The sequence below is a fragment of the Leucoraja erinacea genome, chromosome 8, assembly GCF_028641065.1.
Source record: "Leucoraja erinacea ecotype New England chromosome 8, Leri_hhj_1, whole genome shotgun sequence".
Classification (NCBI taxonomy): Eukaryota; Metazoa; Chordata; class Chondrichthyes; order Rajiformes; family Rajidae; genus Leucoraja; species Leucoraja erinaceus.
The window spans coordinates 69,078,848-69,097,990 of NC_073384.1; the positions used below are offsets into that span (position 1 = coordinate 69,078,848).

The following is a 19,143-nucleotide window of genomic DNA, read 5'->3' on the forward strand; positions in this document are numbered from 1 at the left end:
CACCTCATAGGTGCGGCACACATCACATGTAGCAAAATACTGCTCGATGTCACTACTCATGCCAGGCCAGAATAGGCATTCGCGTGCTCATGGCAAGCAGCCTTTGACGCCTAGATGTGAAGAGTGTATCTTTTCTTTCATGTCTCTTAAGCTTATCGGTATGATCACGCGCTCGCCCTTGAAGATCAAACCTTGGACTGCGAGCTCATCCCTATAGCTGTAATAAGGAGTGAGCTGCTCTGGTAGCCTATCTCGTTAACTAGGCCAACCACTGATGATGACACGTTTCAGCATCTGTAGTGTGTCTTCTTTCGCTGTTTCATCGCAAATTTGCTCAAGACGCTCATCGCGAATTGGCAAGTGTGATACCATGTTTACCTCCTCGAATGCTTGCTCTCTGCTCGGAGTACCGTTAACTGCACGCGACAGTGTATCCGCAAGGTACATGAGCTTCCCCTGACAGTAGCTGATGTAGATATCAGCTCGGTAGGCGGAGTAGCATTCCTTGAAGACGCTTCGGCGCTTTCACTAGCGGCTTCTTTGCTATCATTTCCAGCGGCTTGTGATCGCTGATCACGCTGGTGAAACGACTGATGGAAATGCTCCATAGCAAATACCACGGCGAGCATCTCCTTCTCAATTCGATTCGGTGCCAGTTATTGCTCTGCTCCTGTGCGCGATGGGATCTCCCTTTGGAGCAAGGTTGCTCTGAAGACAGTCTTGTCCTTGTTAAGTTTGATGTGTTGCTGTACACATCGCTGAAACAACTGCTCGAGCTTCGAGTCGTGGTCAATGATCGCGCCTTCCATCGCCTCTCCCTTACTGGAGGACAGAGGATCTAAGGGGGTTGAGGAACTGAAATAAACTTTCATTAGGCGAGAAATAGTATTGGGACTGAAGGATGATAAATCCCCTGGGTCTAATGATCTGCATTCCAGGGTCCTCAGGGAGGTGGCTCTAGAAATAATGGACGCATTGGTGATCATTTTCCAATGTTCAATGTTCAGGATCAGTTCCTGTGGATTGGAGGATAGCTAATGTTATCCCACTTTTCAAGAAAGGAGTGAGAGAGAAAACGGCAAATTACAGTTAGCCTGACTGGTGGTGGGAAAGATGCTGGAGTCAATTATTAAAGAGGTAATAATGGGGCATTTGGATAGCAGTAAAAGTCCACGTCAGCATGGATTTATGAAAGGGAAATCATGCTGGACTAATCTTCTGGAATTTTTTGAGGATGTGACAAGTAAAATGGATGGAAGGGAGCCAGTGGATGTAGTGTATGTAGACTTTCAGAAAGCCTTTGATAAGGTCCCGCACGGGAGACTGGAGAAAATTAGAGCATATGGTATTGGGGGTAGGGTGTTGATATGGATAGAAAATTGGTTGGCAGACAGGAAGCAAAGAGTAGGAGTGAACGGGCCCTTTTCAGAATGGCAGGCAGTGGTGAATGGAGTGTCGCAAGGCTCGGTGTTGGGGCCGCAACTGTTTACCATATATATTAATGATTTGGAAGAGGGAATTAGGAGCAACACTAGCAAGTTTGCTGATGACACAAAGCTGGGTGGCAGTGTGAGCTGTGAAGAGGATGTTAGGAGGTTGCAGGGTGACCTGGACAGGTTGAGTGAGTGGGCAGATGCGTGGCAGATGCAGTATAATATAGATAAATGTGAGGTTATCCACTTTGGTGGCAAAAACAAAGGGGCAGATTATTATCTCAATGGGGTTAGGTTAGGTAAGGGGGAGGTGCAGTGAGAACCTGGGTGTTCTTGTACACCAGTCATGGAAAGTTGGCGTGCAGGTACAGCAGGCAGTGAAGAAAGCTAATGGAATGTTGGTCTTCATAACAAGAGGATTTCAGTATAGGAGTAAAGAAGTTCTTCTGCAGTTGTATAGGGCTCTGGTGAGACCACATCTGGAGTATTGTGTACAGTTTTGGTATCCTAATTTGTGGAAGGACATCCTTGTGATTGAGGCAGTGCAGCGTAGGTTCACCAGATTGAATCCTGGGATGGCGGGACTGTCATATGAGGAAAGATTGAAAAGACTAGGCTTGTATTCACTGGAGTTTAGAATGATGAGGGGGGATCTTATAGAAACATATACAATTATTAAAGGACTGGACAAGCTAGACGCAGGAAAAATGTTCCCAATGTTGGGCAAGTCCAGAACCAGGGGTCACAGTCTTAGAATAAAGGGGAGTCCATTTAAGACTGAGGTGAGAAAAAACTTTTTCACCCAGAGGGTTGTGCATTTGTGGAATTCCCTGCCACAGAGGGCAGTGGAGGCCAAATCACTGGATGGATTTAAGAGAGAGTTAGATAGAGCTCTAGGGGCTAGTGGAATCAAGGGATATGGGGAGAAGGCAGGGATGGGTTATTGATAGGGGACGATCAGCCATGATCACAATTAATGGCGGTGCTGGTTCAAAGGACCGAATGGCCTCCTCCTGCATCTATATTCTATGTTTCTATGTTTACCATAGACGAGGATGTCGTCTGCAACGCAGATCACTCCAGGTAGCCCTTCAAACACTATATGTAATCTTCACTGGAAGATTTCAGGCGATCCACTTAAACTGAATGGCAGTCGGCACCACCGATATCGCCCGAAAGGTGTATTGAACGTCGTCAGATTGCACGATGTCATCAAGTTTCACCTGCCAGAAAGTTGAGCTCATGTCTAGCTTACTGAAGATCTTTGCTTGGTCAACATCTGGCAAGGTGTCCTCAATAACTGGGAGCGGATAGTGTTCTCGCTTTAGCTCTTTGTTCCACAGTCGTGGATCATTGCACACCCGGAGATCGCCATTCTTTTTTTCCGTGACCACGAGCTGGCTGACCCTACTCGTTGGCTCGTGAACTGGTGCGATCACGTGACGCGCTACCATGCGCTCTAGCTCCGTCTTCACCTTCTGCTTTATCGCATGAGGTAAACGTCATGGTGGTAAGACTGTGGGTTACACTTCCTCGTCAATCTGCAGGCGAGCTTCACCACGCAGCTCTCCTGGTTTACCGTCAAACATCTCTGCATAGCGTTTTTCAGTCTTACCCGCTTTCTCTTTTACAACCGTCGACGTGTGTACCCAGTGAAAGCTGTCGTCATTTACAGTGATCAAATTCATTCGCTGACTAGCTTTGCTTCCTAGCAGCGGTGTGAAGCCATCACTGACCACAATGAACCCCACAGAATATTTGCGGTTTGTCTTGGGGTTGAGCAGCTGAACCCGGCAAACTCCTTCCGCATCCATCATAGTCTTATTCCACATCATGAGCTTCTTGTGACATGGGGCTAGTGTGTGGTCTATGCCGTGTAAATATCTGCGTGGCAAGATGTTCACGCTCGCCTCGCTGTCTACTTGGAAGTCGACCTGCTTCCCATTGACAAGCATCAATGCGTAGACATCATCTCGAGGCCGCACTGTGTTAATTGTGAGCGTGATACTATTATGTACTCTTATGCTTGTGTCACTTCTGGCCTGGTCGTCCACTTTGTGTACTTTCTTTTTTCTGCACACTTTGGCAAAGTGGTTGTGACTGCCGCATGCCCTGCACGTCTGTCCATAGGCTGGACATTGCTGTTGTCCATTGCATGCTCCTTGCCACAATACGTGCATGCTTTCGCTTCTTGATTGTGCTTGCCTTGGCTTTTCTTAGGCTTAGCCCACTTGCTTTGCTTGTGTGGGTATTGCACAGTCGTGCCTCTCTTGCCGCTCCGCTGTCTGATTTTGTGGACTGCAGCAGCAGACCTGCTACTTCCAGTGAAAGCTTGGAGATGCGACTCAGCAGTCTCAGCACTCTTGCAGATGTCGATACACCCGTTGAGAGCGAGCTTCCTTTCCTGCAACAAAAGTCTCCTTGTCTGCGAGTCGCTAATCCCCAGCACAATCTTGTCACGGAGCAAGCTGTCCGTCATGCACTGGCATTACAGGTCTGTGCTAGTGTTCTCAGGCTAGCGAGAAACGATTCAAAGTTCTCACCTGCTGTCTCTTGTTGAAGAGGTATCGCTCACATGTCTCATTCTTTTCGCCAATGGTGTAGCTCTCGAACGCCGAATGATATTGGCCAGTTCTTGGTTCTCCTCGTCAATGGCAAACACAAAACTGTTGTAAATCTCCAGTCCTGACGGGCCAATTGTATGGAGAAACAATGGCGTCTGGTCTGCTGGTGTTTGCCTGTAGCTGTGTCACCACGTTGTAGTTTGCGTACATCCAACGCCACAATCCTCAGTCACCCTGCGATTGACGGTTAATTGGTGGTCGTATACCACTGATGGGAGGCGGACCGGCAGCGTGCTGTGGAGTGCTACCGGTGGCTGTCCGCATAGGCCGCTGGTCGCTCGTCTCCTTGTCTGAACTCGACAGCGGATGTATCGACATCACTAGTGAAGCTGAGCGGCCGTCTGCCCACCCTTCAGGTAGCCATGTCGTTATCCAGCAGTTTTAATACTTTCCGTGCCTCAAATGTTGCTCACTCACCAATCCTACTGCGCTTGACACTTTCACTAGTACTTAGCTGCTAACTGTTCCAGCCGGGAGCTTCAGGTTGTGGCAGAAAAAAGATTCTTTAAGGCACCACCGCTGCCACCCTGTTCAAGGACAAGCTTTTCCAGTAAGTAAAACTCCTACGCATGCCCGGAACCCCCACGCATGCGTGGACTTTATTACGTCGTTACAGGCACATTACACATATCATAACCACTGAATTTTAAGATTTTGAATATGACACCATGAGTTCCAGAGACATTGTTATTTTTTAGCTGCATTGTGGATTTCAGGCCAGGAGCGTGAGCAAGGCTGGCCTGAATTGAAATGCTGCAGAATGGAGTCCAAGGCACTCACATCAAGTGCAGAGTGGCGATGGGGGAGGTCCTCAAATCTTCTCATTGCCTCTTTAATCTTAATGAGTTTGCCCCCGTTACTGGGCCCAAAGGGATGGAGGTCTTGTGTGTCTGCCTTCAGGAGTCAGTGGAGCCATTTCTTTTCCCTTGAGGAATGGTGGAGCTTCCAAATTCAGCAACAACTTATGTTTGCAGCTACCTAATTAGTCCTCAGACTCCTGTCATTTTAATCACATTAATCATATGTACCAACAATGGAGCAATTAAATTCGTATGCTACAACTTAACTGGCCCATTAAAGCAATAATACAAATAAACATATAATAATCAAGAATACAATAAATTAATATCATTAATACCAGGTATCCATATTAGTACAAAGCTGAGTGCAACAAAAACCATAGTCCATAGAAGATCATAGTTGATCAATGTAGTGGTTAGTGCTCAAGTATCTGCTGGTTTCTGGGAAGAAGCTGTTCTTGAACATGATGGTCAGCTTTTAGACACATGTACATTCTTCCTGATGGTAGTATTAAAATGAGAGCATGGCCAGAGTGGTCAGATAATATTAGCTGAGCTGCCCTTGTGCAGCTGGGCCTTATATAGATCCCTTCCATGGTGGGAGCTCAATACCTGTGATGAACCGGGCAATGTCTAACACTCTTGGTTGCCTCTTTGTTCTTGGGCGTTCGAGTTACTGAACCAGGCTGTGATGCTCTTTAGTATACTCTTTACTATACAGCTGTACATGTTCAAAAGAGTATTTGACGATGTACCGAATCATCTCAATCTTCCAAAGGAAGTAGAGATTTTGATTAACTTTCTTTGTGATTGAATCGAAGTGCTGGAAATGGACTGGTTAATTCCTCTCCCCTTTAATTCCAGAGGAAATAGTGACTGTCTAGTTCCCTCCAGGAGTAAGCATTTCCACGCAGAGGGTGATGATCACATGGAATGAGATACGAGAGGAAGTCGTAAAGACAGATACAGTCCCAATGTTTAAAAGGTACTAGACTAAGTGGTACCCTCCTATGTTCACACGGGAGGGCTGGTCCCTCGATGCAATATTCCACCTCTCCTCCAATTCCAATATTCACCGGCTTTCTGGAGCGCTGGTATGGGTGTTGTTGGCTGCAGGAACTACTTGTCTCCAGAGGGCTAGTATGGACATTGTGGGCCAAATAGATTCTTGGGGTGGCAGCTCAGTCCTTCAAGCCTGATGTGCTGGCAGCTCACTCACGGCTGGTGGGCTGGCAGTTGACTCACTGCTATTCCTTGAAATTCCATTTCAAGCAGAGTGAAAGCCCACCAAATTCAAATCCATTTTCCTACCATTTCAAGCAGGGTGCAAGGCCGCCAAATTCAAGTGCGGTTTCTTACCTCTTCGAGCAGGGTGCAAGGCCACAAAATTCAGGTTCAGTTTCCTACCACTTCAAGCAGGGTGCAAGGCCAACAAATTCAAGTGCAGTTTTCAACCACTTCAAGCAGGGTGCAATGCCACCAAACACTTCAAGGAGGGTGCAAGGCCACCAAACTCAAATGTTTTCATAACATTTCATGCAGGGTGCAAGGCCACCACATTCAAATGCAGTTTTATACCATTTCACGCAGGGTGCAAGGCCACCACGTTAAAATGCAGTTTCATACTATTTCAAGCAAGGTGAAACCACCATAAACCCACACAGACACTACACTCACAGTTCAGTGGACATTCAGTGTGTTCAGTTGATTCACAGCTCAGACAGAGTCGTGACCTCTCCCTCCCCCATCATGCAGAGACTGAGCCACACCCACACTTCCGGGTTTTATAATCCCTCCCCCGCCCACCGGAAAAGGTGTGGCCTTCATGGCGTGATTGACAGGAGAGATTCTCAACATTTTTTAAACACTAATAACACTTTTGTTTTTCATTGAGGGGAAGAATCCTCTGCACCTGATGAACGGAGGGGGACTGAGTAAGATGGCCAAAAATCACAGCCGTAAGTGGCAGCGTTTTATCCAAAATCAATATAGTGCAAACAGGAAGTTGTCAAGTTTAGACAAACAACCATTTGCATGCAGTGCCTTTTCACTTCAACCCAAACCCCCCCAAACAACCATTTGCAGGTAGTGCCTTTTTTCAACAAAACAACCATATTTTCATTTTCAAACCACATTAAGGGCACTCACAGTTGAGTAGACATGTGTTCAGTGTTATTCAGAGCTCAGAGAGACGTGGCCCTCTGGCTTCCTCCATCTTGCAGAGACAGGATGAGGCACACCACTTCCTGGTTTTATAGTCCCTCCCCCTCCCTCCAGCAGAGGCAGCAGAGAGAATGGCAATTTAAAAAAAAACATTAATATCTCTCTGATTTTTAATCGATGGGAAAAGTCCTCTGGTCCAGGAAGGCGGCGGGGGGCTCTGAGCGAGGTGGCCAAAAATCACGGCCGTAGTTGGTGGCGTTCTCTCGGAAATCACAGTACAGTGAGCCATAAGCGGTCAAGATCAGACTTTTAGTAATATAACATTTGTGCATGTACTTGAATAGCATAGGAATAGAGGTCTATAGGCCTAATAAAGACAAATGGATACGCACATACAGGTGTGTTTCATGGACATGTTAGGTCAGTTTCAGTGCTATGTGACTCCAACATAAAAGGGGTCATGCCTAATTAATAATAATCTTGTAGAAACGACTTACCTTGCAAAAGTCGATGGTACAGATGGAATACAGGTACACTAATTGCTTTGTTGGCAGATTCTGTAGATAAGGAAGTAGTTGCCAACTTGTCAGTTATTACTCTTCCTCTCCTGGATGGTGGTCGTGGGGGTGTAGAAGATACAGCTCTCTTTGACTGGGACTTTAGACCTGTTAAAGGATGAAAGAGTAGAAGCATTTTGACACAAGATGAATGTTGCTTATTTCAAAGCAAAATAGTTTGACAATCCGCACGTTTGAGAACAAGTCGAAATCTCCCATCCTCACTGTTTCATATTTTAAAACCTTGTGTAAATCAACAAGAAATATTCAATATTTACAACCTAATGCTAATCCATATGCGTTCATATACGGATTTTGCTTTGGTTTATTATTATAATCACGTGTGCAGTAAAAAAATCCATCGAAATCTTGTTTTTGAAATGAACTGAAATTCCCAAATTAAGATCAATTTATTCAAATGAAAAAACTATTTAAGGATATCTCCTTCATAGCAATCATAAAAGAACACTTACAAAGAAAACACCAATTAATGACATCTATAAACATGAAAACTGAAGACTTTGATTGAAAGATTATAATGCAACAAAACAAAATTCATACCCCTCATTTAAATTGAAAGTCTACGTTTATCAAAAAACAATTCCAAAACTTTCCCTATACAAGATCAATAATACATTTTGGTATTCAAGTTCAAGTTCACATTTATTGTCACATGCACCAATTAAGGTGCAGTGATATTTGAGTTACCAATTAATCAATCAACCTTTATTGTCATCTTGCAAAGCAACAGTTGTACAGTGCAAAATGAGAAGACGTTTCCCATACAGCCATACAAGTAGAAAAGAACACAATAAATGTAACATAAACATCGACCACAGTGGAATCAGCATTCCTCACTGTGATTGAAGGTAATAAAGTTTAGTCATCTTCCTCCTTTGTTCATCCATGGTGGTCGTCGCTTATGTACCCTCAGCACTGCCTCTGCCGACGGTCTGCTGTTCAAGTCCTCTCGTCGGGATGATGGAAACTCCGGCATCGAGACGGATCTGAAATACTCCGCGGCATGGAGCTCCCGAGTCAGCCTCTTCTTACCGGAGACCGTGGCTTCATGGTGTCAAAGTTCACAGGCCCCGCGATCGGAGCAATCCTCGGCAAAGCATTGCCCGCTCTGCGATGGTAAGTCCGCGCCGTGCTTGCGGCTTGAAGCTCCGGACCCGTCTCCAGGAAAGGCCGCACTAATCCAAGTTGTTAGGCCGCAGGGAGGGGATGGAGAAAGATCACATCTCCATCGAGATAAGTGACTGAGAAAGGTATCCCCCTATTCCCCTTCCCCCCCCCCCACATAAAACATACCGAGAAACATTAAAACATACATTTTAGACACACTAAAAATAATTTTAAAAGTTGAAATGGCACACAGGCTGCTGGCGAGGCTGTCATTGCGGTAAAAGTAGCCTGAAAATGCTTTTGAGTTACACTTCACTGTTAAGTCAAGAATGTTTTATTGCTTTATGCACCAAAATGGAGCAATGAAATTCTTACTTGCAGCATCACAAGACGTTTGTACACATGGTGCTCAAACGATAACAAGCAAAAAATGTTCAAAAATGAAAAATAAAATGCCCAAAGTCCTGAATGCAACCAAGGCAGTTTATAGTTTGGATTTTAGTTATTGTTCTTAGTTATTGGTCTCCAAATCTGAGGAAGGACATTATTGCCATAGAGGGAGTGCAGAGAAGGTTCACCAGACTGATTCCTGGGATGTCAGGACTGTCTTATGAAGAAAGACTGGATAGACTTGGTTTATACTCTCTAGAATTTAGGAAAGATTGAGAGGGGATCTTATAGAAACTTACAAAATTCTTAAGGGGTTGGACAGGCTAGATGCAGGAAGATTGTTCCCGATTCTTGGGGAAGTCCAGGACAAGGGGTCACAGCTTAAGGATAAGGGGGTAATCCTTTAAAACCGAGATGAGAAGAACTTTTTTTCACGCAGAGAGTGGTGAATCTCTGAAACTCTCTGCCACAGAGGGTAGTCGAGGCCAGTTCATTGGCTATATTTAAAAGGGAGTTAGATGTGGCCCTTGTGGCTAAGGGGATCAGAGGGTATGGAGAGAAGGCAGGTACGGGATACTGAGTTGGATGATCAGCCATGGTCATATTGAATGGCGGTGCAGGCTCGAAGGGCCGAATGGCCTACTCCTGCACCTAATTTCTATGTTTCTATGTTTCTATGTTCGTAGTGTTCAGTAGCCTGATGGTTACTGGAAACCACTAGTTCCTCAACCTGGACGTCACGTTTTCACACCTGTACCTTTTTCCCCGATGGCAGGAGTGAAATGAGAGCCTGGCCAGGGTGGATCCTAGAGATGCAGCATGGAAACGGGCCATTCGGCGCACCAAATCCACGCTGTCCATCAATTAATCATTCACAACAGTTCAATGTTATCCCACATTCACATTCCCTGCGCACTAGAGAAATTGACAGCGGCCAATTATCCTATAAAACCCACCTGCCTTTGGGATGTGGGAGGAAACCGCTGGAACCAAGAGGAAACCCACTCAGTCATAGTGAGAACGTGCAAACTCCACACAGACAGCATCCGATGTCAGGATCGAACCCAGGTCTCTGGAGCCGAGGCAGCAGCTCTACCAGTTGCCCTAATGTGTCACCCTCGTGTGTTCCGCTGATGAGTTCTTCGAGGATCTAATTGCAAAGGGATGCAGAGACCCGGTTCCCTGAGCTTGGTAAAGTTTAGAGAGGATGATGGTGTTAAACGCCAAGTGGTAGTCTACGAACAACAGCCTGACATATGCATTTTTATTGTGCAAGTGGCCCAGTGCAGAGTGGAGTCAGCGAGATTGCATTCCCCGTGGATCTATTGCGGCTGTAGGCAAATCGTAGTGTGTCTTGGTTCTTGCTGAGATAGTTGATAAGTTTATTTGTTCAGGTCTGCTGCTGAGTCCTTGAACATCGCCCAGTCCTCTGCCTCCCTGACCAGCTCTGTGCAGTGCTCACCACTGGGCCTGCTTTCCTCAGTCGCTGCCTATACGTAGAAGGAATGAGCACAGCCAGGTGGTCGGTTCCCCAAAGTAAGGCGAGGGATGAAGCGATGGGCATTGATGATAGCGGAATAGCAGTGGTGGAGGGTGTTTGGTCCTCTGGTGCTGCACGACACGTGCTGGGGGCAGTTTGATTTCTCCAAGTTGGCCTTGTGAAAGTCCCCGGCTACAATAGGATTGGTGTCCGGAAGTGCCGCCTTGACCATGGCTCCTCCAGTGCTAGACACAGGCGCCTGCCTGCCTGGGGTGGGATATAGACACGTTCATGACGATGGCGGTGAATGATCTCGGGAGGTACAAGGGACGGCACTTCACTGCCAGGTGTATCAGGTGTGGAGAGCAGGAGCTGGACAGGCAGCAGGAAGGCAGACCCCACCGCCTCTCCCTTTCTCCGATGGCTCCGTTCAGTCCATGCGATGAATGGAGAAACCTTTGGGCTGGAGCCATGTCTCTGTATAACAGAGCGCACAGCATTCCCTCAACTCCCTTAGATAAAGCAGCCTTGCCCTTTAGTTCTCAACCATTTCCTAGGGATTGTACATGGGCAGTAGAATGGCAGGGAGGAGGGGGTTTGTAGTCCCATGCAGTTCAGTTGAACATGCAAACTGCCCACCGATCATGATTGTGAACACAAGAGAGACCTCCACAGGCTTTCCTGGCATTGTTTTCATGATCATCCACGAGGATGGGGAATCACCTGCCATTGGGGATTCCCTTACCAACGGTGACTTCATTGCCTTCAGGAGATTGCAATAGCGTTAATCCATGTAAATGGACTAACAGCTTGTCAACTGCAGCACTGATTTGTGCTGCCAGCATCACCATATTCCATCACCTCTTCCTTCCTTTGAATCTCTTGAATGCTAACCACCACCTTTCTGACCTCCTACGCAAGTTCCCACCTCCCCCGTCTCTTCAGGCACCCTATTTACTCGCAATGACACTTTAACAAACTATGTATATGTAAGTGTACCTCAAGATCCCTCTGCTCTACTACATTTCCCAGGGCCCTACCATTCCTCTGAAGGTCCTGCCTGGTGTGACTTCACAAAATGCAACCTCTTGTACATATCTGCATTAAACTCTATCTGCCATTCCTTGCCCCACTTGCACAGCTGATCAAGATTCCACTGCAATTGTTGTAACCCATCTTCACGGCATAAAATAACAATTTTAGTGTCAATTGCAGATTTAAGCATGAAGCCTTGTAGATTCTCATCCAAATCATTGATATAATCCACAAATCATCCTCTACAATAATCCTCAACACTGGTGCTCCACAAGGATGCGTTTTCTGCCCCCTTCTTTACTCCTTGTACACCCATGACTGTGCTGCCAAATACAAATCCAAATTTACAAATTAGCAGACAACACCAGACAGCTTAGTGGGCCGGATATCAAATAATAACGAGATGGAGTACAGGAGACAGATTGAGGACCGTGTAACCTGGTGTCAAGATAACAACCTTTTTCTCAATGCCAGCAAAACAAAGGAGATAGTGATCAACTTCAGGAAGTGAAGCGGCACAAAGCGAAACAAAGAAAATAGGTGCAGGAATAGGGCCATTTGTGGATGATCATCCAAAATCAGTAACCCGTTCCTGTTTTCTCCCCATATTCCTTGATTCCATTAACCCTAAGAGCTATATCTAACTCTCTCTAGAAAACATCCAGTGAATTGGCCTCCACTGCCTTCTGAGGCAGAAAATTCCACAGATTCACAACTCTCTGGGTGATTTTTTTTTTGTCATCTCAGTCTTAAATGGCCTACCCCTCATTCTTAAACTGTGACTCCTGCTTTTGGTCTCCTCCAACATGGGGAACATTGTTAGAAACATGGAAAATAGGTGCAGGAGTAGGCCATCCGGCCCTTCGAGCCTGCACCGCCATTCAATATGATCATGGCTGATCATCCAACTCAGTATCCTGTACCTACATCGTTGTTCCTACATCTAGCCTGTTAAATCCCTTAAGAATTTTATACGTTTCTACAAGAACCCTTTCATCCTTCTAGTCCAGTGAATATGCCCAGTCGATACATTCTTTACATTGACGGTGCTGGGGTAGATATTGTTGAAAGCTTCAAATTGCTCGGAGGAATTATCACCAGCAATGTGGCCTGGACTAGCCACATTGAAGCAATGACAAAGAAAGCACATCAGCGCCTCTACTTCCTTAGGTTTAGAAAGTTCGCCAGGTCCCCAACAACCCTCACCAACTTCTACAGTTGGACCGTAAAAAGCATTTTATCGGGATGAATCACAGCATAGTTTGGGAACAGCTCCAGCACAAGACCGCAAGAAATTGTAGAGAATTGTGGACACAGCCCAGACCATCATGTAAACCATCCTCCCTTCCGTAGACTCCATCTACACCACACCACCTTAGCAAGGCCACCAGCATAATCAAGGACAAGTATCACCCCGGACAATCCCTCTTCTCCCCTCTCCCATCAGGTAGAAGGCACAGAAGTGTGAAAACGCACAACTCCACATTCAGGGACAGTTTCGTCCCACCTGTTATCAAAGGATTGAAGCATCCTATCACCAAGTAGTAGTCCTGAGCTACCTACCATCTACCTCATTGGAGAACCTCGGACTATCTTTAATCGAACATTACTGGACTGTATTTGCTCTAAACGTTATTCCCTTTATCCTGCATCTTGTCAGCAGCAAGTCAATGCCATGTTGGCACTGGATGAATTACATTCAGATAACTCTCGATGCAAACCCTAATGTCCCATACATCATTGCTGGAGTTTACATATTCTGTTGTGCTGCTGCAAGTAACAATGTCATTGTTCTACCTGGGACATATGACAATAAAACACTTGGCTCTCTTGAATTAAATTATGCTAACCTCAGGAACGTACTTCTCAAATACCACCAGCATATCTCCTGCCCCTTGAGGGTTATTAACTCCCCACTGCGCCACCAGCCTCACAAATCTCTCACATTATCCCTCGCCCTCATTTAGGCCAGTCTGACCATCTGACTGTAGTGCCCCTGCCACATTACAAAGTCCTTGAGGCACTAATGAAGAAAGTAATACTTCAGGACTGCCAGTGAATTGGAACATCATCCAGCCTGAAACAGAGTATACGCCACTCGTCACCAGTTTCATTACGAAATGCATTGACAACAGTATTCTAACACAGACAATTGAGATCTATCCTAAAGTTTGGATGAACAGGGAGATTCACTCACTGGTAAGTCTAGACCTCAGGCTTTGTAAAAAAAATGACGCCATACTGTGAAAGAGCAAGTATCTTCTCGGCAAGGCTATCAGGGATGCCAAGAGAGAATTGCAGAACAAGCAAATGCTGATTGATTGTGGCAGGGTCTGAATACCATCACGGACGACAAGCAGAAGACCAGTGACCTCTAGCAACTATGCATCGCTACCAGATGAGCACAATGCTTTCTACACCAGTTTTCCATGAATGCATGTACCCCATCCCGCATTGGCTCTGACCCAGACACCTTGGTGGCAGGCTCGATCTGCATTCAGAAGGGTAAATTCACGGAAAGTGGCCGACCTGGATGGAGTCCCTGGAGGGTTCTGAAATCAATTGGCCACAATCCTCACCGACATTTTCAATCCCTCATTCCAACAAAAATAATGTGCACTGCCCAGTTGCTTTAGTATCAACTGTAATGAAGTACTTTGAAAGATCAGCAATGGCCCATATCTGCATCAGGTTACAAGATCACCTTGACAATCTGAACACCTGTGTCAGGATGTTATTCATTGATCACACCTCAGTCTTCAACTACTACCTCAATAAGAACCTCAACCCACTACAGTTCACCTACCATCACAATAGGTCCACGGAGGATGCGATCTCACTGGCTCTCCACTCCGCACTGGACCACTTGGACAATAAAAACACTTAGGTCATGCTGTTGTTTATAGATTACAGCTCGGCGTTCAATACCATCATCCACTCCGAGGGAGGTTGAATGTATCCTGGACTAGGATTGCAATACAGTTGTTTAGCAGTTGCTTAGCATATTTGTTCGTCTTGTACTATGGTGGTGTTTTGTTTTATTGTATTGTAAATACTATTTTAATAAACATTTTTGATTAAATTAAAAAAAAAAAGAAGAAAAAAAAAGAAGAAAAAAAGCTGGTTACGAAACTCACGGAACTGGGTCGCTAGCATCCCTCTGCAATTGGATCCTCGACTTCCTCATCCACAGACCAGTCTGTTCGAATTGGCAGAAACACTTCATCCTCAGTGATAATCAGTATGGGAGTCCTCAAGGCTGCGTGCTCAGCCCCCTGCTCTACTCACTCTATACTCACGACACAGACACAGTGCAAACTCCATTTTCAAGTTCGCTGATGACACCACCGTTGTGGGACGAATTACAGATGGTGATGAGTCAGAGTATAGAAGTAAGATCGACCTATTGACCAAATGGTGCCAGCTCAACAACCTGGCTCTCAATATCAGCAAAACCACAGAACTGATTGTGGACTTTGGAAGAGGAAGAATGAGGGCCCACAATCCTGTTTATGTCAATGGGATGATGGTGGAGAGAGTCAAAAACTTCAAATTCCTGGGAGTGCATAGTTCCAAAGATCTTTCCTGGACCCAGCACACTGATGCAATCATAAAGAAAGCACATCAGTGCCTCTACTTCCTGAGAAGATTACGGAGATTCAGTTTGTCAAAAAGGATTCTCCTGAACTTCTACAGGTGCACAGTAGAGAGCATACTGACTGGTTGCATCGTGTCTTGGTTCGGCGACTTGAATGTCCAGGAGCAGCAAAGACTGTAAAAGGTTGTTAAACATTGCCCAGGCTATCACCGGCTCTGACCTCCCCACCATCGAAGGGATCTATCGTAGTCGCTGCCTCAAAAATCATCAAAGACCCACACCATCCTGGCCACACACTCATCTCACCATTGCCATCAGGAAGAAGGTACTGGAGTCTGAGTACTGTAATGTCGAGGTTCAGGAACAGCTTCTTCCCTACAACCATCAGGCTATTAAACACTTCAAACTCATAAGCTATGAACGACAGTAGACTATTATTATTATTTCACTGTTGTTGTTTGTTCTTTTTTTTCTGAGTTTTTGTTATATTATTTATTATAATAAATTCTGTTGTGCTGCATCAAGTAAGAATGTCATTATTCTATCTGGGACACATGACAATAAAACACTCTTGCCTAATACCAAATAAACTCATCTCCAAACTCACATGAACCATGGCGTTAAGGCATCTATCTGGACTTCCTGACTGGTAGATCCAAGTTGGTTCGAATTGGTCATAACATTTCTTCCACCCTGAAACTCGATACTGATGCGCCTCATGCTTAGCGCTCAGTTCCCTAAGCTTCAGGTTCCTCGGTATCCATATCACCAGCAACCTAACCAAGAGCCTTCACATTGGTGTGGTGATCAAGAAAGCTTTCTTGGGCATTAGAAACGATTTGACATACTCACAAGGATACCCTTGAATTTCCACAGATACCCTATGTATTCTGACAGGATGCACCTCAGCCTGGTATGGCAACTGCTCTGCTCTTGACTGCCTGAACCCACAGAGAGTGATGAACGTGGCCAAGTCCATCATAGGCCCGTTACATCCATCCATCCATCCTCACTGTACTTTGCATCATGAAGGTTGGAAGTATCGTGAGGGATGCCTGCTTCTCTGCCCATTCCTTTTTTTTTCCTTCTACCTTCTGATCGATGATACAGGAGCTTGAAAGCCTGGACGTTTAGCCTTGAGAACAGTTTCTTCCCCACTGCGAACATACTCGATGGGGGTGCTGCAAGCCGGTCGCCCTGCCAGCAGCGTGTCAGTTCTTTCTACTTTTTTTGTTTTTTAGTATGTCCTAATGTGTGTTTTTAATGTTTCTCGGTGTATCTTGTGTGGGGGGGTGGAGGTGTGGGGGGGGTAAAGGGGAAACCGTTTTGGTCGCCTCCTCTACGGAGAGGTGACTTTTTTTCATGTCGCCTCCCCCGTGGCCTAACAGCGAGGATCAGCCGGCCTTTCCCGGAGACACGCCCGGGGCTTCAGCGGCGGGTGCAGCGCGGGCTCTTGGCGTGGAGCGGGCGAGCCCTCCCTGGGGCTCGCCGGAGGGGAGCGCTCCGTTTTGCTGGCCAGCGGCAGCCGGCAGCCTGAAGCCGCGGTCTGCACGGCGGTCGTGGGGACCCGGGGGAAGAAGAGCTCCAACTGGTGGCCCACGGCCTTCTTCTACCGCAGGAGCGGGGTCCTTCGCTGGGCACCCCTTGAGGGGAGTTTCGACCGTCCTGCAGTCTGCGGTGCTTCTGGCTGCGGCGCGAACTTTAAATCTCCGACCTGCGGCCTACACCAGCCTGAAGCTGCGGTCTCCGGTGGGGAAGAGCCGATTCTGGACTTACCTGGACTTTTACCATCTGGTCGCGCGCAGCGACGGTTGCGGAGGGTTGAGGACCCGACCACGGGGGAAAATGGAGGAGGACTGGCCAAATTTTGTGCCTTCCACCACAGTGATGAATGCTGTGGTGGATGTTTGCGTTACATTTTTAATGTGTTTGTGTGTTCTTTATCATTGTACCGCTGCTGGCAAATTCATTTCACTTGCACTTTATGTGCAATGTGACGAATAAAACCGTATTGTATTGTATTGTATACTCCCAAACTAATTATCTTTTTAATACACCTTTCTTGGAGATGCTGCCATTCACTCTGCCTCCTAACTCAACTTTGTTCAGTTATTCCATTATTGCCCTTTTGTTTGCACCACTTCAGACTGCATGACAATCTTGGCAACGTTCTGCTGTTTTGCATTCACTGGTTGTACCTTTCATTAACATGTATACCGTTATTCATGCAAACAAGGAATTTCATTGCACCCTGGTGTTCACGACAAATGAAGGATTCTCTATTTTGAAATGTAGTAGAGAATTATTGATTTGAAATAAATCATAATTCCCTGAAGTTTCTTTCAGGATTACGCAAGGATAAAAGCATCATCTGGTGGGATTGAAGAATCAATACCATGAGGAAAACTGGGTGACTCTACATCAGAAAAATAATTACCAGAAGCAACAACAACGCTGTAGTTGTCTTGGAAACCGTTATCATTCTTCAACTTGTCCTTCTCCTCCTGGTTCCTTTTCTCCTTTTCTTCTTTTTGCTCACTGATCAATTTAGCAGTTATACTTGGTGTATCTAATTCACAAGAAAAAAGGAACAACAACGTCAAGGCAAATACTCTTGTCATAACTTTAAAACAGTCTTCTTCTGAATTTCCAATTTCTTACGAGAAGGGGTTGAAATTATCAAATGGATCCATGTTCCCTGGTCTTTTGTATAGGAAGGAACTGCAGATGTTGGTTTACACCAAAGATAGATACAAAATGCTGGAGTAACTCAGCGGGACAGGCGGCATCTCTGGATAGAAGGAATGGGTGATGTTTCAGCTCGAGACCCTTCTTCAGAATGAGCATCAGGGGAGAGGGAGTTACAGACATAAGGAAGTGTAAGAGATCAAAAGAGATTCAAATTAAGGAAAATATAGACTAGACCATGTTGGCTAGGAGAAGTTGACAACCAAGCAAGCAGAGATACAATGTCATCAGAGCGACAGTCAGACTGGTCGGAGAACTGGGAAGGGGGAGGGATGGAGAGAGAGGGAAAGCAAAGGTTACTTGAAGTTAGAGATGTCAATATTCATACCACTGGGGTGTAAGCTGCCCAAGAGAAATATCAGGTGCTGTTCCTCCAATTTGCGCTGGGCCTCACTCTGATAATGGAGGAGGCTCAGGACAGAAAGGTCAGTGTGGGAATGGGAGGGGGACTTAAAGTGTTTAGCAACCGGGAGATCAGTAGGTTTAGGCGGACTGAGCAGAGGTGTTCAGCAAATTGATGTGGATAAATGTGAGGTTATCCATTTTGGTGGCAAAAACGGGAAAGCAGATTATTATCTAAATGGTGGCCGATTGGGAAAGGGGGAGATGCAGCGAGACCTGGGTGTCATGGTACACCAGTCATTGAAGGTGCAGCAGGCAGTAAAGAAAGTGAATGGTATGTTGGCTTTCATAGCAAGAGGATTTGAGTATAGGAGCAGGGAGGTTCTACTGCAGTTGTACAGGGTCTTGGTGAGACCACACCTGGAGTATTGCGTGCAGTTTTGGTCTCCAAATCTGAGGAAGGACATTATTGCCATAGAGAGAGTTCAGAGAAGGTTCACCAGACTGATTCCTGGGATGTCAGGACTGTCTTATGAAGAAAGACTGGATAGACTTGGTTTATACTCTCTAGAATTTAGGAGATTGAGAGGGGATCTTATAGAAACTTACAAAATTCTTAAGGGGTTGGACAGGCTAGATGCAGGAAGATTGTTCCCGATGTTGGGGAAGTCCAGGACAAGGGGTCACAGCTTAAGGATAAGGGGGAAATCCTTTAAAACCGAGATGAGGAGAACTTTTTTCACACAGAGAGTGGTGAATCTCTGGAACTCTCTGCCACAGAGGGTAGTTGAGGCCAGTTCATTGGCTATATTTAAGAGGGAGTTAGATGTGGCCCTTGTGGCCAA

The 19,143-nt window shown here is 45.9% G+C and overlaps 1 protein-coding gene across 1 annotated transcript in view; it reads right to left on the reverse strand.

Moving 5' to 3' along the window:
* The window catches only part of birc6 (baculoviral IAP repeat containing 6), a 348,945-nt gene that overhangs the window by 121,813 nt on the left and 207,989 nt on the right, over nt 1-19,143 (reverse strand). The window contains 2 exon segments of the mRNA XM_055639933.1: nt 7,518-7,685; nt 17,646-17,777. Of these exon segments, the coding sequence (XP_055495908.1) occupies nt 7,518-7,685; nt 17,646-17,777 (300 nt within the window).